The following is a 20,336-nucleotide window of genomic DNA, read 5'->3' as shown; positions in this document are numbered from 1 at the left end:
TCACATAATCGAGTTTTCCTCACGCCCGATAGGTAAAGAAGTACCCGCGGTTCTAGCTATGCTCTTAGGTACTGTTGGGAATTCGAGCTATTAAAAACAACCCTAATTCCCCATCCCTAATCCCCACTTCCCGGAGTACCGACCCCGGAGCTTACCCAAGCTACGGAACCCACTTCCCCCATTAGGAAATTGAGGGTGCTTTTAATGGCTTCGATTTGAAGGTATCAAAGGTTTTTCTAGATGCAACTTCCAAGGTGTGTAAGAAAAAAATATGTCACAAAATTAATTTAAAACGTCATTGACGCGTATCCCAAATGAGATCGTATACGAGTAATGACGCGTGCATATACCACCCAAGTAATCTATTCGGTAGTATGGCTTGCTACCCCTTATAAACCCCAGATTCCGGATACCTAGTTAAGCCTTCAAATTTATAAACTATGACGGAGAAGGTTAGGAGGCCCTTTTGTAAAGCTAAAGAGAGTTTGGCAATATAAACAAATATAAACCCTTTAATAATAATGAAGTATGTAACCTACAAATAACTTATAAGTAATGAGCTTATATTGGCATTTCGGGAGTACTTGGAATAGCTTCAGTTGACTGATCTATGCATTAACAGATGGTTAATAAAGAGTTTATAATTTTGAAGCTGAGACTTTGCGAGACATTGCGACCTCAAAATACGGATCTACCTACCACCTACGTTATCTGCTAGGGAAAAAAAAAGGCACTTAGAGCCAATGGATACCTTGATGCCAAGAGAAGTCGGCAATTATTTCCGTATTCAGCTAACAATCCTCCAATACGATAGCTTCTTGAGGACAGAAACCATAAAGGATAAAAGAATAAACCAAAACAAAACTATGGTTGGCGCTGTTCTGTGCTTACTACTTACCACCTGCATGGAACTGAATGAATGAACAACTAGTCCGCGGTACGAGAGAAGCAATCGGAATCACGCGCCTAGCTCCCTGCAATAACACCTCAAGACCCTCCCACACAGATATTTATGATGAAACACAACTGCCGAAACACCTGCGAAGCTACCGAAGAACGGGCAAACCACGGTCCCGGAAAATTTCACAAAAGTACAGGTTGGGTCACCGTTAATCCAGTCCTTCCCATAGGTGCCCCGTCATCCCCGTCACGCAGTCTGGAGAGCCGGGGCGGCCCGAACCTACTACTTATGTAAGGTGGTATACCATCATCACTCGCCATTCTAATCGAAGTCGAGGTTATTTCGGCGTTCGGTTGACTACGGCACGAAGCGAAAAAAGCTTACCATTCTGGCTTACCTAGTCTTTGATGGCCGTTTCTGCCGGGCTTTCCGGGCGAGGAGGAGGAAAACTTGCGAGAAACTAGCTCACCGGTCAGGTCAGATCAGAGTTGCTTGCAGGTCAGCATGACCTGCGTTTTGCTGGCTGGCTGGCCCCCATCCCCCCCCTTCAAGCAATCCCACGGGTCACGGCTCGCGGACTTCGCTGGGGGACCCTCACGACCGAACAAATACGGAACCCCGTCTACCCGTCACCATGACCTAGTCATTTTGCCAAGACTTTAGACATCTGCATCTGGAAGCAAGTACATAGCAGTGTGTTGTCGGTGAAGTGGGTGTGTACTTAGCCCCAGTGGATGCGCACAAGACACAGCACGGCACGGCACTGGATACCCCATCTACGGGATGAAGAAGGTCAGGAGGGAAAGCTGAGAGCTGAAAGTTGCAGATGTGGAACTAATCAAGGGAAAAAAGTGAAATTATGGGTGCTCTCGGTCAATTACTCGTCATGATCCTTCGCGTTGTCAAGTGCCGGCGGAATTGGCAATATTCTAATGGTGGGCAGCTTATACCAGGCCGTGTTTTGCTCCGCATCAACCCCGTTCCCTCGTCCGTAGTTGGGTCCACGTCGAGAGCGTCGATCACTTGGAAACAAGGCGAAGACGATACCGGGGCAGGAGGATCGACATTACGGCCCCGTCTCGCCGTGCCGTTTAATATACGCTTCCGCTAGTAACTCCCCCCATGCGATCGCCACCAACTCCATCAGAAATCAGGTTTTTTTAGATCCCCAAGATTTCTTCAACTCGCTCGCTAATTTTATCCCTGAGCCCCCCCATTAAGACTTCTGCCTAAAGAAGCGCCAACATCCCTCCCTAAGCAATTCTTCTTCTTCCTCGCGGCTACTCCTAGTCTAGCTAGCACCTTATTTATATTTATATCTAGTATATTAACAGAGTATTGGAATTTGTATTAACTATTTTACTACTAATTGCCTTTATTTTTTTTTTGAAATGGCCGAGAGACACAAGCGCGCCTGATGTAGAAATGATGGACGGCCCTTCTCCTGCAAAGAATCAAGAAACCATCCCGTCATCCCGAGTCTCTCTCTCCCCTTTTGCCGATCGAGCGAACAATTAACTTAACTTTGTCGAGTTTAGTCGAAGACGACCCAGCAGCGAACCTCGATGGATCGGCGCGTCGGCGCATCCGCCGGGCTAGCATCGTCCCAGAAGGCGCCGTGCGGGCAGACCTTAGTCACGTCCGAGTCGAAGGAGGAGAAGACGAGAGCTTCGTCTAGGTCGAGCTTGCTTACGTAGTGGTACTTGTAACTGTTCATAACATCTTTAGCCCCGTTTCGCCACGTGCGAGTGAGTTTAGAGGGGTGGGATTTTGTATGTACTTACCCCGGGTCGTATTTCACGACGCTGTCGTGCTTCTTGTCGCCACGGATGGCTATCCTGGGGTCGTTGGTGGGGTACACGCGCGCCAGGTGCGTGTCGTAGCTCCAGCCGTTGACGCCACTGTGGTTTATGAAGCAGAGGGGCCACTTCTGGATGGGGTGGTCGATTGTGCGCCAGACGTTGACTTGGGCGTATCGCTTGCCCTGCTTGAGCAGCTCGTCCGCCTGCTCGCCAAGGATCTCTCGTACACCATCTTCTCCTGTCACCGCGTCTCGATCGACGTGGGCGACGGGAAGAGCAGCATGCGAAAGCTTGTTGGCGGCAAACTCGCCTGCCTTCATGCTGTTTTGGCGTATGCGGAATACGTAGGGGACCACAGTGTCGGAGCCAGTAATCTGCTTGACCAGCTCCGCGACCTCCTTGAAGTAGACATCCTGGATGTATTTCTTGCCTAAGACGGTAAGATTTTGTTAACAAGAACATCCCAGATTGGTTTAATAGCTAGTTTCGTGAGTAGAAAAACGTACCTTCAGGGTCGTTGCCGGCTAAGAACTGCTCGGGAGTCAAGGAAGACTTGTGCTTCACAATCCCGTATCCGTTGTTCTCGTAGTTTGGCTGGGGGTTCAGCGTTCGGATGTCCTCAACCTCGATCTTGACCTCCAGAGGGTCGTGCACATTAGTTGAGCCGCTGGCCCAGTCAATGTATCCTTCTTGCTTGCCATCTTTAGTGCCATTCCACATGCCCATAAGGCCAGTGGTAGATGCAACAGCAGCAGCAGCCATTTTTAATGTAAACGAGAAGTCTAGTTAGAGCGAGAAAGAGGACTTGATGATTAAAAGAGGAGATTGAGAACGAGTGCGATGCCGGGAAATGAGAGCTAACAGCGAGGTTAGAGCTGGAATGAATTATATAGCTATTTCGAAGTTCCTATCTAAACATTTAGAATAGTTACTCAACAACTCCATTGCATAACATAAGTTTCGCGGCGCGGATATCAGGCCACCGACGATGAGTATCAGGATTCGTGGATTTCAGGATCTGGGGATTCAGGGGAACAGGGGATTAATGGATTGCGGGATTCAGGGATCCCCAAAGTCTAGCCCTACGAAATGCTGAAAACCCATGGTACCGGACAAATGCCACAGAAAGCCATCATCTCAAATAGTTTGCGAAATAATCATTTCGAATAGTTTTTACTCTTGAGTTCTATCGTACGTTTGAAATAACTACCTACCTAACCTAACTCACTCTTATTCTCCTTCTTTCGCCTTATCCCGAACTACCTATTATTCAACAAATCGACTCAAAAATGCCGGGAATAACGGAGCATCACCTTGATGTCACAGACTCCCGCACGGGGAAGTCTTATACAATCCCAATACAAGGAGATTATATTCGTGCTGCTGATGTTGCCCGAATTGGTGCTCCGGATAGTAAAGAAGATCTAGCTACCTCTTTGAAGGCTCGTCCACTTCACATCATGGACAATGGCTTTCAATATACAGCTTGCATGGAGTCAAGCATTACTCATATGTGTGTCTCTCTCTATAATACTATCTTTTCTATTACTCACCATCTTTCCTCATTTACTTACCATTTTGACGAACAGTGATGGCGTGCGTGGCACTATTCGATACCGGGATTTTCCCATCGAGAGTTTATTCCACCAATACGTTTATGAAGACATCATGCACCTGATTATCTGGGGCAGCATTCCTACTCAACAACAAAAGGATCACGTTCGAGAGGTCATGAGCAATGCTATGAATCCGTCTCAAAGCGTCAAGGATGTTATCTCATCATTCCCGTACGGTTACCCCTTTCTTTTTTTACTGATAAAGCAAGGAACGTAGCATAGCATAACATAGCATAGCATAGTATCACTAACTCCAATTCCAGCCGCGACGCGGAGACGTTCCCTATGATAATCGCAGGAATGAGCGCTTTTGCAGCTAGCGACAGCATTATCTGCAAGACGCGTCACCAGCAGAGCGCCATGTTCCACGGACACCTCGATGTGGCCGATGAGGCCCTCGCACGAACTATTGCATATCTCGCAGCCACGATCTCGCTCGTATATTGCCATAAGAACGACAAGCAATGGAACGCTCCCGAGCCAAACCGGTCGTTGCTCCAGAACCTGCTCCTGATGATGGGTATCACAGATCCTCAGGTAGAGAAGTGCTTGGCCAAGCTATGGATCTTGTACGCGGACCACGAGATGACCAACTCGACCGCTGCCGTGCTACACGCCGGCTCGACGCTCATCGACCCGGTCTCAGCGGTGACGGCCGGCATCATATGCGGATACGGACCGTTACACGGCGGCGCGATCGATCTGGCGTACGAGGCGTTCAGGCAGATCGGCACAGCGGAGCGCGTTCCACCATTCATCGAGCGCATCAAGGCCAAGGGCGGGCGGCTGTTCGGCTACGGACACCGTGTGTACAAGACCCGGGACCCCCGCGTCGCGCTTATCGAGGAGCTGCTGGAGGAGCACCAGGATGCCGTCGATGCTAACCCCCTCCTGCGCGTGGCCATGGCCATCGACAAGTACGCCAACCAGGACGCCTACTTCATCGAGAGGGGCCTCAAGGCAAATGCCGACCTGATGGGTTGCTTCCTCTACACGGCCATGTAAGTGCGACTCTACCGTAGCATGACATCTCTCGGCGTGTAGCAACCGGGTCTTGTCTTCCATCTAACATAACGTATCCCATGCTGACCTGTGCTACCTACTTGGTTAGGGGTTTCGATACTGACATGATCATCGCTATCACCATCCTCTCGAGGACTCCCGGCGCGCTGGCTCACTGGCGCGAAAGCCTGAGTAAGTCACCCCCCCTTTCCCTTTCCCTTCCCCTCCCCTCCCCCACGCCTTGACGTACCCCACGTTTGAGATTCCGTACTGACAGGTTATTGCGCAGCACAACCGGTGAAGTTATGGCGGCCACAGCAGAAATACGTAGCACCACTCGCGAACTAAGTTAGGGGAAAGGCGGCACCGAAAATATGTACATATCTATCTTATGATGAGGCGTTGTTGATGATTACATACAAGACGATCCATGTTTACGGCGCATAGCTCAAAAAGCAAAGCTATAGTATAGTAAACTAAATAGTAATAATACTGGGTTCTTGGGTCTACATGAATTTCATTATAGCATTACTATTTTGCTTTTTGTATGCCTTACATTTAGATGTCTCAACTGTATCTGACAACTTGCTTTCAACTGCAAAGATCAGCTAATTAGGTTAGGTACTCAAGCATATTCTACAGACTATTAATTGGCAATTAATAAATGCCATCACCTCAATTAGGCTCTACCTTGTAGTCCAGACGCCACAAGTTAAAACCCCAAGCTGAACGCCGTAAGATCGGCGCGAGGCTGCGCTGATCATGACAGACCCGAGGGTAAAAATCCCATCCTCCTCCTCTTCCTCCCTCCCCACGTTCCCGTCCTCCATAAACCCCCGACCCGGTGATCCGGCCTTACTAGCCCATCATCCCTCATCAGCTCCTCGCTTCGCCACAAGGGTCTCATTGGGGTGCAATGCATGTCTGGCATACCTACGGTACCTAGCGCCGACGAGCTCAAAATTTTGGTTCGACAATTTACACTATTTACTCAGTACCTGATTTGGCGTACTTAGGTATCTCCAGGGGTCGCGGTATGTACGTTGGTATGTACGTATCGTACTGAAGTCTCACAAGGCGACCCAACCAAAGGGCATCGGTAATCTACGGTGTGAGCTGTCATTGGAAGCGAGCTACTGCCGATGCAACGGTCGTTTATTTATCCTAATTTAACGCCCTTATCGCACTGCAGTTGCGGGATTGCAGGATCGGTATGAATGTGACATCGTCCCGTTCAGCCGGAGTAGTGTCTACACCTAGGTGTGCCTTGTTATTTCGGTCCGCATATACTACGTATATAGGTAGTATTATACGGGTTTATATATGGGGGGAAAGGGGGGGAGGAGTGTGGCTATCAAGTACAATACGTTACATAGCTCTCTAACTGGATTAAGCCCCTGGGACTACCTAATGTAGAGCCGTTACTAGGATAGATCCGCATGCGGGCGAGATTCCGATTCGATATGATCAACCTTGAATCAACATCGTATTTCCCGGTGCCGTTAATCCCGGCCGAAATTATACACGTTGTGATGTAAGTACCTACATGCATACATCCACACTACCTATACATCGCACACGCGCCCCAACCCAACTACTACCAGATATGAGCGCCCAGCACCAGATATTATACGTATGTAATCTGACTATACACACATCTATGCATAATATTTCTGCAGCTTCTCTGACTCTTATCCTAAAGCGTACAATACCGTACACTATTTCCTCTTCTAGTCCCCTATTCCCGTATTCCTTCAATCCAGGGCTCCGCTACCCACGGTCTCGGTCGCCCGCGATCTGAATTCCATTCTAGTTCCTGGGTGTAATGCTCTCATCATCACATCTCGGTTACGCCTCAGATGGAAAAGTCTGCTAGAATCGAATCCTACCTTCCTTCCCGCCTGTATGTGTGTGATCATCGAGAATTACTTACATGCTTAGTCGAGAACTGCCCCAAGTTACGCCACTCTCGGTGTTATATGTATGTACTAGGGTTAAAGCTTGATCGGCGAGAGCTAGAACCTCAGTAGTAGAGCACAGCATAAGTTGGGTTTGGGGCGATATTGTGCAAAGAGATTCATGGGTGCTTATAAGCAAACGCTATAGGTACCACCAACATGTACTAGAGATAAGGTCAGTCGGCAAGCCATGTATCTTCTAAAGAGTATGTCCATGAGTATGTCCATGTAGGGCTGGGCTAGCTGGTACGTATTTGTAGTATGACACGTACACAGAGCTGGTGGGTCGATACCTACGCTTCACGAATACAGCATCGCTACCACACTACACAGATCCCGATCCCGAATCTCCCGTTGACGAGACTATTGCTGTGCCTGGTTGGCACCTTATACCCCTGCCATTGGCAGGAGCTAAGGCCTAGACAAGTCTACTCTTGTCACTCTTGTCAGCATATGTTCTAGCCGTGGGACTATGAGCTGTTAGCCCTCAGGCCCTTCAAGGTTCATAAGAGGCGCCAAGACTTCCAGAGGCGAGATGGACGGACGAAAAAAGCCCTCCCACACGAGCCACAACCTAGGCTTGACTGTCATCCGCCTGAAGGGCCGACAAGGAGTCAGCCCTCTGGGGGCGAGACTATGGCTCTACCACGAACTACCGAGCACCGTTGTTCGCCCATACAAGCTAATCTCGGTATTCCATGGCGCGACGTGACGTATCGGAAGAGTATCCTATACTCTTAAAAGAAGTTGAACAGCGCCCCGGAACGCTTTTGGCTGCGCTCTGCTGGCGAGCCCTCTCCAGCTTTGACCACCACGCAGCTTCCAACGTGAATTTCACGTGAGTTTCGGTTCGAACCACTATAAACCGGAGAACAACCAATCATGGAAGAGAAGCAGGAAACAACAACAGTAGTTATCGAGAAGGATGTTTCGGCGGCGGTGCCTCTTGACCTACCTGAGGCCCCTAAGAGGCCCAGTGAGATAAGCGGCGACACTATCATTATCGTTACCGACGCCGATGCTGTGCCCAAGGAGTTGGCGGATGCTCCGGCGGTCGAGGAGATCCCGCCCCGGTTCACGGTATACGAGCCGTGGCAGAAGCGGCTGATCGTGCTAAGCGCCGCCTTCAGCGCTCTATTCGCTTCCTGGACGGCCCAGATTTATTTACCTGCGCTGAATATCGCAGCTGATGACCTGCACGTTTCTACCACACGAATCAATCTCACAGTCACCAGCTACATGATTCTGCAGGGCGTTACGCCCATCTTTATCGGCGGGTTCGCCGACTCAGCGGGCCGTCGGCCGGCTTACCTGGCGTGTTTTGTGCTCTACATCGTTGCCAATGTAGGCCTTGCTAAATCTGACAGTTACGGGAGTCTCCTGGGCCTCCGTTGCTTCCAGTCCGCTACTATATCCGCCACGCAGGCTCTATGTCAGGGCGTTGTGGCGGACATCGCGACCAGCGCGGAGCGTGGGCAGTACACGGCTTTCATCGCCGTGCCAGTGACGCTGGGGCCGAGTCTAGGACCCGTCATCGGCGGTGCTATCGCGCAGTATCTGGGGTGGCGGACTATCTTCTGGTTCTTGGCTATATGTGCCGTAGCCAACCTCCTCGTCTTGATTTTCTTCTTCCCGGAGACGTGCCGTATGGTCGTGGGCGATGGCTCTATCCTGCCGCGGAAACGCAATCAGACGGTAATGCAGCTGATCCGGAACCGCCAGCGGAAGAAGGACGCTTCCGATACCGAGAGTAATACTATAGCCATTGCTGAGACGACCGAACCCCTTCCTAAGAAGAACTTCGCCTGGTCCAAGTTCCTAACATCTCTTGTTCTCCTCTGCGAGAAGGAGCTTAGTCTACTCTTCTTGTATGGCGGTCTTGTTTTCGCGGGTGTCTATGCTGTAGCAACCGCCGTTCCAACCCTGCTCTCCGAGTTATACGGTTTCGATGGCTTCAAAGTCGGCCTGATCTACCTACCCATGGCCGTCGGGTCCATCTTCTCCGTCTTACTAGTCGGGAAGGGAATGAACTGGAATTATCGGCGGCACGCTCGGAAGTTGGGAATAGAGGTAGATCAGACCCGTCAGATGGATTTATTAGACTTCCCTATTGAACGGGCACGGATCGAGGTTGCCATACCGCCGCTCATCCTAAGCATGGTCGTCATCACGGCTTGGGGATGGGCCCTGGAAAACGAGGTTTCGGTAGCTGTCGTATGCGTGCTAGTCTTCCTGCTCGGGCTAGGCCTTGTCAGTGCCACCAGCGTCTTCAGCGCGCTCATCGCGGACATCCGGCCGGGGAAGACGGGTGCGGCGAGCGCGGCGAATAATATTATCAAGTTCCTCTTAGGTGCCGCCATGGCGGCAGCTATCGATCCGCTTATCAGGGCTGTAGGGCCGGGTAAAGCCTACACCATCATCGCGGTGCTTTACCTATTGTTGTCGCCTTGTCTGTACTTCGTCGTGAAAAGGGGCATGCGATGGCGAAGGGAGTTGCGAGAAAAGGAGGGCGAGGGCGAGGAGACGGGATAAAATAGTATATATAGTATTACGATGGACCGTGTTATTATAGAACTATATATAGGACATTTACTAATTGATTATAAGTCCGCTATGCATGCATCATCTCTCCATACTTACCTAACCTACTCTTTTCACTCCATCGTACCACTATCATGCCACCGGCCACCCTGGTCCTTCAAGTAACTATGTAACACCGGCCCGTCTACTCGCGACTACATTATATAGGCTACTTCATTAAGTGTCCCCTACATATATATGTATGTACATACATACCCTACGTACATATGCCTTCACGTATATAAATATAATACATGCGTAAGCACATGGCAAAAACGTGGAAGGCTTCACGATGTATGTATATATGTAGGGGATTGCCTTGGGGTTATTGTTGGTAACCTATCGCCTCGTTCGGGAGAATCTCCGTGATGCGTTAATTATTCTCGGTGAGAGTGCCTACGCAGGTTACTTTGCGTCGAGACATACAGGGTCTCGGGGTAGTTAGCTTCATGTCTGTGTTCACTGCTGCTGCGTACATACATATGTACACTACTGCGTGTGTAGGTTCTGCAAGCGTGGCCGTCCGGGAACATGGATATGGATGAAAGGATTCCCCAAGCCACGTGGTGGTCCACCTGAGAAGGTTGGCCATGCCTCCTCATAGGGGTCTTGGGGGTCTCCGGCACTCGGCATCATGAGTCCAGTCGGTGCAGGGGTTGGTGGTGTTTAGTTTAATACTGTCGTCTAATATATTCTTTAGCCCAAATCCAAGAACTGTCCGTAATCTTGACAGGGGTTGTTGGAAGTTCGAAACTCTCTCGACCGTTCTACTAGTGTAAAGCATGAAGGTAGGTAGCCAACATACTTTGTCATCAACGGTCGAGGTCAAGTCTCTAATCTCTTTAAACATCGTAACAGCTACCATGCTCACGTCTGTTAGCTTTTTATCCCCTCAAAACTCGGTCTCTCTTTGACTAAAACTCAGTGATACCGAAGTCTATGTATCCCTCCTCGATCCGTAGTATTTTTACTTTCCCCTCCTTAACGCAACTAAAAGTAAGGTGAGCATTGTGTAGCCCTTTTTATCTACTAAAGATGGTCTGTTTAAGATAGATCTAAAGTAGTTCCATAACTTCACATGCGTTTCTTCGAAATATACCCTGCCGCTTACGCAAGACCCTGGGTCAGTTTGAAACCCGAAGGAGTTTTACGTAGTGAATAGGGTCTAGATCGTCTCATCTTTTGTCGAGGTAGTCAAAATCGGGAATTCACAAACAACCAACGTTGAACCCTACTTCTTAAACGGATACGCCTAGGCACATATGCAAGTATATCGAACGGTTAACGGTTCAGCCAAGGGAAACGGTAGCTAACCCTACGATAACCCCTAGGGGTATGATTCGAAGTAGCTATTCACAAGAAGGATTTCCCCTCAGTTTCTGGCCTGATTCTAGAAGGTTAACTGTTGTGCCGGCAGTGAGGTTACCACTTATAATATATCACCCCGCTGCCTTACTACGGTTATGGAGCCTTAACTACATACATATTAACTCGACACCTGCTTGCCATAAATCTGCTTAGTCACTAGAAGCAAATAAAAGCAGGATTCAAGTATCTTCATTAGATTATGCTTCTACTTAACTATGCCAGATTCAAAGTCGACCTAAGGCTTAATCATAGTCCTATATAATCCGCGAGACTTGAATTCGGTGTGTATTGGGATATAAGCAATTAGAAATCGGAGTTATATCATCACTCTATTAAAGTGAAAAATGACTTGAAATTTCCCAAACTACCATGAGTCCTGACGTATATAGAGGTAGGTACGTGGCCATGCTAACAATTATATTGTATCGTATGATTTGCCGTTGCACCCCTAGCCTCTTACCTTTGTCAGCACCCTGATACAACATCGACTTTTGAAACTCTAGGACTTGATTGTAACTACACATAAGAAAACATGACTTTATTTAAGCAACAAGGTTGCTCTCTTCCGTTATCTAGATTTATTGTCCTTCTTAACTACTCTAATGATATATGATGATGATGATAACGTTTACGTCTATTGGTCTGCTCTATACTACCTACGTAGATACAGCGGCGCATCTTTGGCGCTTTAGACGTCTAGAGTACTCCCCAGGGGGGAACAGAGCTAGAGTATCGCCTGACATAAGAGAATAAGGCTCTAATGATATACAATGATACCTGACGACACATCCAAGCCCCACCGAAAGCGAAGCCTTCAAGAATACAACCCTCTATCCCAGGCTTAATCCGAACGATAGAAGAGAATTTTGTCGAAATAACTTTCAAGCTCCCAAGCAGCCCTGTCTCCCAACTCAATCATCGTACCAACCCAGCCGTCTGGCCTTAGCACTACGATTGCGCCCCGCGAGATGTCGATTCCATATCGGTGGTACGCAGTTCCATCTTCCTTGTCGAAATAAACACGCCCGATAGGCTCGTGTCCGAGGGACTCGTATGGCGAAGGCGTAGGCTTGGGGAGAATTGTGATGAATTTCAAGTAACCTATTTCCTTGTCAGCCTAGCTCTACAATATATGATATGATCTCTGATAGTTAATGAAATACGCACTCATAAGAATAGGCCGCTCTAGTGCTAGCGAGCGTGTTATATCGTCGTACACTACCTTTAGGATAGCGGGTATTTGATTCCTCGTGAAAATTAAGATGTTGAAGTTTGCGGTATTAGGTAGCTCACGGATTAACCTTGTCGACTCGAGTGTTCCCGGGCGCAGGAGTGTAATATCCGGGCCTCTCATTCCTGGCTTAACTCGTGGGAACGCACTGATAAATGAACCCTCCACATTTAAGGGGTTGTCTTGTTGAACCTCATATGAGATGCCAAGTCCATCGGTAAAAGTTCCAATCTCTTCTAAGACCTGCGCCAGAACCACATTGACGTCGGCATCTGGATCACCTTGCCATTTCTCAGGTAGGTGATTTGACATGAGCTGGCTAATATCTCTGTCGTACTCGATAAGTTTTGATATATTCACGAACCGTTCCGTATGATATGTCTCGAGGATCTCAGGTCTTGCACATCCGCGGAGGACAAGACTTAGTTTCCAGGCGAGATTCACAGCATCGTGGATACCGGCGTTCATTCCTTGCGCTGCGGCTGATGAGTGGGTGTGACAAGCATCTCCGGCAAGAAATATACAGCCTTTGACGAAGAAAGATTCGGCTATGCGCTGTCCTACTGTGTAGATTGTCCACCAATCGACACGCTCAAACTCAAGGCTAAAGGGTTTAACTGCGGCAATAGCTTCCTTAACAGCAGCGGCCTCGTCGAACTCTTGATATGCGTTAGCCCGATCATCAGTAAACGCATAGCCAATTCTCGTAGCTCCATGATCCAAGGCGGCCCAGAGCACGTTTCCATGTGTTGGGGATTCGATTGAGCAGTAGGAGCGAGGTTTAGGCAAGTCAGTTTGGACCTGACCATCTATCCTCACCCATTGATCTTCACTAATAGAACCTTCGAAAGCGATGTTGAAGATGCGCCGGACAGATGAGCGTCCTCCATCACAACCAATCAAGTATTTGCATTTCACAATTTCGTAGGCTCCATCTTGGCGGTTAAGAAGAACTGCTGTTACCTTATGGCCTCCAACGGGGATACTCCTATCAACCGAAGCGGTTATTAACTCGATCGGCGCTGTTACGTGCACATCGTGCTGCTTCAATGCGTTTCGAAATATCTCTTCCTGGAACTTTTGTCTCAGGACAAGGGCGAAATCGAACGCTGTATCATGCATGTGTTTCATGAAACTCCACCCACGACCGTCGACCTCTTCACCCTGAGCATTGTAAGTGACCGTATCACGACAGGCGAAACAGCTTGACAGCAGCTCATCAGCAAGGCCTAGCTGGTCAAGCATCTCTGTTGTTCGAGGGAAGAGCGTAATAGCACGGCCGTACGCATCTTGATCAGACTTGACATGTTTCTCGACGATTCGGACGGAGACGCCGCCGAACTTGGCAAGCTGGAATGCCGTGATGAGGCCTACGGGGCCCGCTCCGATAATGAGCACATCGACACATCCCACGTCTCCCTGCATGGTTGTAAAGATGAGAGCAAGGTGTGGGAAATCAACCCAGCTTTTTGCGTGGGGGATTACTGATATAGCTACGAGCTCTTTGTCGTAGATATTTCAGTAACCCAAGAGGTCTAACACATAGTTCTTAGATATGCGACGTTTCGGAGAATTACATGGAATGATAACAAGGAAACGTGGTGGACGATACATCGGGTATATTAAAATTTGATCAAGTAGTAATAAAAGGGGTCAAATGGTTCTCGAAATGGTAACTCGAAATGCCAGAATGCTAGCCGAGAACTATTTTTGGACTTCGCTGTTACCCTCTTAATGAACTGATGTCGTCACGCCGGCAGCTCTATTATAGGAGAGATTGACCTTATCGTAGGCATCCTCACGTGAAGTCAGATGTTCGATTCTTCTACTTGTCTTGCTAAAGGAACAATGGTAGCAAATAATATGTTTGACCTCCTATTCACTGGTTTTGGTTGTAGACTGCAACTCGTAATATTAGGTAGGTAATCTGGTGTTGGTACATGGTTCATAGGTAGACAGATATAATAGTAGGTAGGTATAATTGGCTCGCCCGCGAAGTTTTACATATCAAAGGTACTGTACATACCAAGTCGCAAGGGGTGAGGGTACTCTAGTATTCCACGAAGTCACTCTGGATACTAATACCACTCGGTATTGTTAGAATTGCCCTCATTGACGCGATGGTCCACGTGCTGTACGATGACAGTTGATACGAGGCGGTGAATATCTCGGGGTGCGTGCGTGCTCTAAATAGGGAATATGAGAAATGACAGTACCTATGCACTTTTAGCTTATGAGGCAGTGAGGGTAGGTAACCAGGTAATGGAAAAGAGGACTGAAACCAATAGTCAAGCCACCTTGGACCATTTGCATATGCTGCGTCCAGCCATTCTAATGCGAGTTGTGTGATATATATACGTGATTGGGCTGGGGGAGATCTGAAAGCCGACTGCATGCAGCTGAGAAAGCTCCAGATCACAAGCTCCAGAGTCACGTACTTGAGGAAAAGGAGGGGGAATCGGGGGCTGAATACCTAATGGCAGTAATTTACTACCGTCTCCAATTCAAGTACATGCATAGTAGATATAGAGGAAACACGCGACTTTAATTGCTGGGCAGTCTCGTATTGACGTACCTTTGGAGAACCTTGCCGTATCAGTCGAGTTTATTGATCATGTTGATTATGATATGCTGGAGCGGATGGTTGAAAAGTGAAGAGTGGAAATATCTCTTGGGAGTTTCAAGACGGAGATATCCTTGTTTCTTAATAATTGAGCATATGTAGCTACTTATATTCAAATGCATTTATTAAGAGTGAGTTAGTCCCATATCAGTGTTAGTCCATTAGCGTAACGCATACTTTCAATTCTGATTAACTACGCGTATACTCAGCTTAGATGTATATTCCTGTTAAATGACTCGCTATGTATTACATACTTGCTACTGGCCCCCCCTTTCCCCCAGGCAATAAATGCCCAGCACAATCCTAAACGTAGTGCGAATACCCCGCACACGTCATCGTCCAATGGATTGGATGGTGCTGAGCTTAGGTCGTTATAGTTGTGACGCAGGTGTCTCGGTCTGAGACTAGTGTAGATAAACGTTTTGTCCCTTTTAGCTAATGCGCCTCTAACCTAGAAAATACATAATCCCCCTTATTATTGCTTTTTACTCTCCTCGATTCTTCATCGTCCCGAATTTACAGGTCGCCTTTTACCTAAACACCCCCCTAACATTCGTTACTTTTAACCTTGCCTCGGCTTAGATACCCTGATACCTAGACATCCAACATGAGCGGGGAGAGACAGCAAGGTAAGCTTGGCGATATGCCTGCCCCGCATGCGTATGATCCTCAGGGTCAAATCAGCAGCTAACCACTCCAATGTAACTGCAGATATCGGCGGCAACGGTGAGCCTTAACTACGAATCAACTTCATACGTATAGAATACTTTTCTAACGACGAGCCTCTAGTAACGCACGGTGGCGCATATCCTGCCGGTGGTGGCTATCCTCGCTCTGACGACGATGACTTCCGCGGAGCGGCTGAGCACGCGAGCCGACAGGCGGGGAGCTCCGGCGACAAAGACCTGTTTACCACCTTACTAGGTGCTCTGACCCAGAAGAAGCAGGCCCTCGCCGAAGAAGACGTAGACGAGGATGACGCCGTGAAGCAGCACAAGCGCTTTTTCGAGCGCGACGATGACGATGACGACGCGGACGATAAGAGCTTAGGCTCCGCCGCCGCCATGCAAGCTCTTAAACTGTTTACCAGTGGTCAGAGCGAGAGTGCCCATGTACGACCAAAACCCCGCTTGCAAAACGCTGTGCTACTAAACAAAGAGCTAACGGATGCGCAGGAGAGTAGCAGCCAGAGTGCTTTCGTAGGTCTCGCCATGGCTGAAGCAAGCAAGGTACGTACTCCTAAGATATTGCTTTTTTGCACTGTAGATACCGTGCTAAAAACCTCATCTGCAGCTCTTCGACCAGAAGGCTTCTCAGGGCAAGGTCTCTAGTGATAGTAGCAAGGAGTCCGCCGTGATGAAAGCTGGCGAGATGGCCTTAAAGATGTACCTGAAGAGCCAAGGAGGCGGCAAGGCGGAGTCCTCGGGATCATCAGGCATCATCGGTTTTGCATCCAAGTTCCTCTCAAAATAGGTCCCGTCCCGCGAGCATCCTACAACGGGACGCTTGCATTGCTAGCCCGCACATTTGAGATATATTTCACATCATGATTTTATGAAATAAAGCGCAGCTTAAGTTGGTTGTATCTAGTTGAACTATAGTTCTGCAAAAAAAATCCAACGAAATTCCATATGGAGTTGACCTCCTAAGAGCGCCGATCATTGACTTACTGAGCGAAAGCTCGATACATGCGATCGAGATCGTGTAACCATATAAGACCCCGTAATATGGACCCTTCCAGGCGGACGGTCTAGACCAACAAATGAAAGTATTTATTAGCCCACCAACCAACAGAGCGTACCCTACGTAGAATATATAAAACATAACCGCTTGTTGCATTCCCTGTCGTCGAGCATTTGCCGCGAGCCCCTATTGCCGCCGTTGTAGCTACTACGCTACGGGATTTGCGCCGCAACTCAATGAGTGGACGCTCGAAGAGACGATGGCGAGGTCGGCGTCGTCAAAAATGGCGCTCGGTACGTAAGAATACCTATGTTACATACACTATCGCGTTAAAATTCCCGCAGGAATGGAGCTCACTATAGAGAATAAAAGCTATCTCGTCTGAATGCTAGAGGGTCAAGGGTGTAGATAAAGGGTCTGAATAGTGTTGTAGATAGAAAGCTTTGCCACAATTGAAAGGGAACAAAGGTCGCTAGAAGCTCTCATTACAGCGTTGCTTCAACATGCCAGCCTCAAATTAGGAAAGAAAAAAAAAAAAAAAAAGGAGATAAGACCTCGTACTAGCATTCTTATTTCCTTGTCTCATGATATACCGTATACATCTAAGTAGTCCATAGCCACCCATTTTGTTGCCTGTGAGATATCCCCGTGAATCGTACAGCCCGAACCATATTCGTTCCCAGGTATCTCGAAGAAAAGAACGAAGAAAAAAAAAAGGAGAAATGACAATGTCGTGTAATAAGCTCGTTCGTAAAAGCTCAGCACACCGTGATTTTATTCCGACTCCGTGCCCATAGCCCGACCAATTTGAAATGCCCGCTGTGCGTAAAGCACTATCATATACCTTAGGAAATACCCATACGCCATACACCTCGGGTTATATTATCGGTTCACTCGGGACGAAAACCATTAAACCTCAAGAGACCCTCACTGCTGCTCCATGATAGGCATAGGAAGATGCCCAGGACCGGAATTGCCCATATTACCTCCACTGCTAGCATTCTTCTTCTTCTCCTTCTTCGCCCATCGAAGGCCGCAAGCGTTGCAAAGAGTCTTAGGCCCTTGAGGGCCTTTTCTCCATTCTGGGGAATCAAGTGTTCCTGAGCCATGTTAGAACGATGATCCGTGCGGCTTACACGCGATTTGTTATACGCACCACAGTCAGTACAGACATATTCTTCTGCGACTTTAAGTTTCTTCTTTTTTTCTCCTGTTCTGGGGTCTCTATCGATCGGTATTGCAATGCCAACGTCGCCCTTGATCAGGGTCGGACTAGAATTACCGGTAGTGATACCACGACTTCGTTCCCCTTCGACATATCTCAAACCAGTCAGCATCTCGATAGTGTCGGTATGTGACGCGCCCTCATATCTTGCCATCTTATCCCTAATAGAATCTGGCCGGTTTCCTGCTGTCACCCCTTCGAGATTCTCCCTTGTTAATGCTATATTGAGCGGCGTTGGTCTTTCTGGAGGCGGCATAGCTTGGGAATCTACACTTGTGTGGGTGAACAAAGCAGGACTCTGAGAGGATGTCATCATCGTATCCTCTGATGCGGCGATATCTGATCGGCCCTCTTGGCTCGCGAACCAGCTTTGCTGAGATGCCTCCTCTTCCTCCTCTTCCCTTCGAAGCTCCGCGATTCGGCGTCTTAGTCGCTCATTTTCGATCTTGTGTTCTAGGAATGAGTCTAACAGGGAGGCATTCTTGGTGGGATACGGCCGTGACATCATAAATACCGACTGGCAGAAGGGTGACTGATTTTCCGGGTTTGGCGCGAATTTAGCTGCGGCGATATGTGCATGACCGACAGACTCGAATATGGCATAGCTGCCATCTTTCTTTTTAAGACGATAGAACATGCGCAGCGGGTTCCCGGTGGCTATAGATTCGTTCATATCCGAGGTAAAGGTCCCAAGGTCGTCTGGATGAATTAGATCCTTAATGAACCGGTCAATTAGCTCCTCCGATTCATAACCAGTCAAGGACGTGACGCTTGGTGACGCATATTTAATTCTACCGTGAGCGTCCAGTATCTGCAAGAAGTCCTTGAGCTCCTCCACAACTTTTGCGGGCCAATTCCTCCTCTTGGTGAATTCGGTCAAAGTACTCCCTCCCTGTAGGGTAGGCTGCGCGGGGGTAGGGAAACTCGGAGCCATACCCGTACTCGGCGCTGGCGGGACTGCGCTATCACCGGTATTTGATGCAAATTGCATAGCGTCATTATGGATAAGCGCGGCCTGCGGGTTTGGCGCAGCGGAAACTGGTGGATATGGTTGCGGCGGAACACCAGTCATATCATTAAGGCCATCAATACTCATTGGCAAGCCGTCGAAGCTTGTAAACATGGAGCTATCGTAGAGCGCCATCATTTCGTTCTGGTCGGCGGCTGTCATCTGATGTATAAAGCTCATTATTAGTAGGGCTAGGGCACAAAGTTTAAGACTAGCGGCATTCGCCACGGCTGAGACATGAGAGCATACTGCCGTTAGTACTCACCGGGTTCAATGTAACCGGCGCGGTAAACTCAAATAAGTCGTTAGGGTTTGGTGGTGGTCCGTGGTCCATGATAGTGATAGTGGGTCGTGGCGGCGACGGCGGCGGCTGCTTGAATCTGAATCGTAGTTAAATGCGACGCAGCAGTAGTGTGTCTTGATACTGGGGAATGGAGAGCACTCGGGTCTCTGCAGCAAGAGCATCTGGTCGATCGCACTCGAACAATAAAAGAACGAATGGGAGGGGCAGATCGGTTTAGTCGAATTCGATGAACTATGATTTAGGACGGTCGAAGAGGATAGAAGATTTTTTTTTTAAAAAAAAAGTGAGGGAATCCACACAACTCTGAACCGGGTATCCCGATGTGGTGGTGGATAGGTATATGTAGAATTGGATATGGAAGAGCCAGGCAAAAGATGGGAAGATTATAGGTTAATGGTAGGTAGGTAGGTAGGTAACTTTCAAGCATATGTTAAAGCATACCTACCTCTACAGAAGTATAGGTAGATAGATGTTAAGCTGGGGTAGCAGCAATAATAACATGAGGGATTGATAAAGGTGGCAGGGGCATATCGAAGAAAACGGGATGGGATTTCACTTTCTCGATTAACAAAATGGATTACCGTATGACCTAGAATTGTACTTGTACTTGTACGGAAGGTCAATTACTCCATAGAGCTATATGTGCATTAGGAGGTAGGTACATCACCTTATGGACGTTACTAACCTGGAAGCTACTACTACTGCTACTACCTTATAGTGTACTACGGCGGTAGCTCTTTACGTACATACCCATTCACAATACGTCAGGAAGCCAAGGCGATCTGAGAAAAAGACCCATAGGTCGGACGATCGCTAACCTAGGTTGTTGATACATACATATATCTTCTTACATGTACTACCTTACCATGTAAGCATCTTGCTTATTTCTGCACAATGCCGGGGATTGGGAATTTCTGTTTTATGCTGTATGTAGGTAGGTTTAGATGGGAAAATAAGAGTATACTACATAATGCAGTTCTTTCTTACATTTAATGTTGGTTTTTAGGTATGCCATTAAACACTCGCCAATGAAG

The 20,336-nt window shown here is 48.2% G+C and overlaps 6 protein-coding genes across 6 annotated transcripts; 3 read left to right on the top strand and 3 right to left on the bottom strand.

Annotated features, from left to right (window-relative positions):
• Positions 1 to 1,999: 1,999 nt before the first annotated feature.
• F5Y00DRAFT_268981 (uncharacterized protein) lies at positions 2,000 to 3,576 on the bottom strand. The gene is made up of 3 exons (XM_048012355.1): positions 3,210 to 3,576; positions 2,686 to 3,133; positions 2,000 to 2,610 (listed from the first exon to the last, which is right to left on the bottom strand). The coding sequence occupies exons 1-3, from the start codon at positions 3,463 to 3,465 to the stop codon at positions 2,436 to 2,438; spliced, it is 879 nt and encodes a 292-aa protein (XP_047865497.1). The 5' UTR covers positions 3,466 to 3,576; the 3' UTR covers positions 2,000 to 2,435.
• Positions 3,577 to 3,898: 322 nt separating this feature from the next.
• F5Y00DRAFT_268977 (putative citrate synthase) lies at positions 3,899 to 5,669 on the top strand (the record flags this gene model as incomplete). Its single annotated transcript, XM_048012354.1, has 5 exons — positions 3,899 to 4,216; positions 4,293 to 4,490; positions 4,583 to 5,320; positions 5,431 to 5,513; positions 5,611 to 5,669. Exons 1-5 carry the CDS (start codon positions 3,993 to 3,995, stop codon positions 5,667 to 5,669), a joined length of 1,302 nt encoding a protein of 433 aa, XP_047865496.1. The 5' UTR covers positions 3,899 to 3,992.
• Positions 5,670 to 7,951: 2,282 nt separating this feature from the next.
• Positions 7,952 to 9,839, top strand: F5Y00DRAFT_53846 (MFS general substrate transporter). Its single transcript, XM_048013781.1, has one exon. It carries the CDS (start codon positions 8,162 to 8,164, stop codon positions 9,809 to 9,811), a length of 1,650 nt encoding a protein of 549 aa, XP_047865495.1. The 5' UTR covers positions 7,952 to 8,161; the 3' UTR covers positions 9,812 to 9,839.
• A 2,185-nt stretch (positions 9,840 to 12,024) lies between these two features.
• On the bottom strand, positions 12,025 to 14,076 carry F5Y00DRAFT_53791 (3-propionate hydroxylase). The gene is made up of 2 exons (XM_048013780.1): positions 12,395 to 14,076; positions 12,025 to 12,328 (listed from the first exon to the last, which is right to left on the bottom strand). The coding sequence occupies exons 1-2, from the start codon at positions 13,881 to 13,883 to the stop codon at positions 12,069 to 12,071; spliced, it is 1,749 nt and encodes a 582-aa protein (XP_047865494.1). The 5' UTR covers positions 13,884 to 14,076; the 3' UTR covers positions 12,025 to 12,068.
• A 1,422-nt stretch (positions 14,077 to 15,498) lies between these two features.
• Positions 15,499 to 16,735, top strand: F5Y00DRAFT_235137 (uncharacterized protein). Its single transcript, XM_048007520.1, has 5 exons — positions 15,499 to 15,710; positions 15,793 to 15,807; positions 15,871 to 16,193; positions 16,257 to 16,310; positions 16,375 to 16,735. The coding sequence occupies exons 1-5, from the start codon at positions 15,689 to 15,691 to the stop codon at positions 16,552 to 16,554; spliced, it is 594 nt and encodes a 197-aa protein (XP_047865493.1). The 5' UTR covers positions 15,499 to 15,688; the 3' UTR covers positions 16,555 to 16,735.
• Positions 16,736 to 17,305: 570 nt separating this feature from the next.
• F5Y00DRAFT_53764 (uncharacterized protein) lies at positions 17,306 to 19,393 on the bottom strand. The gene is made up of 3 exons (XM_048013779.1): positions 19,248 to 19,393; positions 17,921 to 19,160; positions 17,306 to 17,864 (listed from the first exon to the last, which is right to left on the bottom strand). The coding sequence occupies exons 2-3, from the start codon at positions 19,158 to 19,160 to the stop codon at positions 17,692 to 17,694; spliced, it is 1,413 nt and encodes a 470-aa protein (XP_047865492.1). The 5' UTR covers positions 19,248 to 19,393; the 3' UTR covers positions 17,306 to 17,691.
• Positions 19,394 to 20,336: the final 943 nt, after the last annotated feature.

Source organism: Daldinia vernicosa (genome assembly GCF_022497035.1).
Source record: "Daldinia vernicosa strain CBS 139.73 unplaced genomic scaffold F5Y00scaffold_19, whole genome shotgun sequence".
NCBI lineage: Eukaryota > Fungi > Ascomycota > Sordariomycetes > Xylariales > Hypoxylaceae > Daldinia > Daldinia vernicosa.
Note: the sequence above shows the minus strand (reverse complement) of the source record. Positions and strands in the feature narration are given on the sequence as shown.

What these genes read in the sequence shown, in the direction of transcription:
- F5Y00DRAFT_268981 (XM_048012355.1), bottom strand. Translation starts at nt 3,465, where the DNA reads ATGGCTGCTGCTGCTGTTGCATCTACCACTGGCCTTATGGGCATGTGG. An exon ending in AGCCGGCAACGACCCTGAAG is followed by an intron (nt 3,134 to 3,209) that starts GTACGTTTTTCT and finishes TTACCGTCTTAG; the next exon opens with GCAAGAAATACATCCAGGAT. An exon ending in GTCGTGAAATACGACCCGGG is followed by an intron (nt 2,611 to 2,685) that starts GTAAGTACATAC and finishes TGTTATGAACAG; the next exon opens with TTACAAGTACCACTACGTAA.
- F5Y00DRAFT_53846 (XM_048013781.1), top strand. Translation starts at nt 8,162, where the DNA reads ATGGAAGAGAAGCAGGAAACAACAACAGTAGTTATCGAGAAGGATGTT.
- F5Y00DRAFT_53791 (XM_048013780.1), bottom strand. Translation starts at nt 13,883, where the DNA reads ATGCAGGGAGACGTGGGATGTGTCGATGTGCTCATTATCGGAGCGGGC. An exon ending in AGAGCGGCCTATTCTTATGA is followed by an intron (nt 12,329 to 12,394) that starts GTGCGTATTTCA and finishes ACAAGGAAATAG; the next exon opens with GTTACTTGAAATTCATCACA.
- F5Y00DRAFT_235137 (XM_048007520.1), top strand. Translation starts at nt 15,689, where the DNA reads ATGAGCGGGGAGAGACAGCAAG. An exon ending in GTCAGAGCGAGAGTGCCCAT is followed by an intron (nt 16,194 to 16,256) that starts GTACGACCAAAA and finishes ACGGATGCGCAG; the next exon opens with GAGAGTAGCAGCCAGAGTGC. An exon ending in CCATGGCTGAAGCAAGCAAG is followed by an intron (nt 16,311 to 16,374) that starts GTACGTACTCCT and finishes CCTCATCTGCAG; the next exon opens with CTCTTCGACCAGAAGGCTTC.
- F5Y00DRAFT_53764 (XM_048013779.1), bottom strand. Translation starts at nt 19,160, where the DNA reads ATGACAGCCGCCGACCAGAACGAAATGATGGCGCTCTACGATAGCTCC. An exon ending in ATATGTCTGTACTGACTGTG is followed by an intron (nt 17,865 to 17,920) that starts GTGCGTATAACA and finishes AACATGGCTCAG; the next exon opens with GAACACTTGATTCCCCAGAA.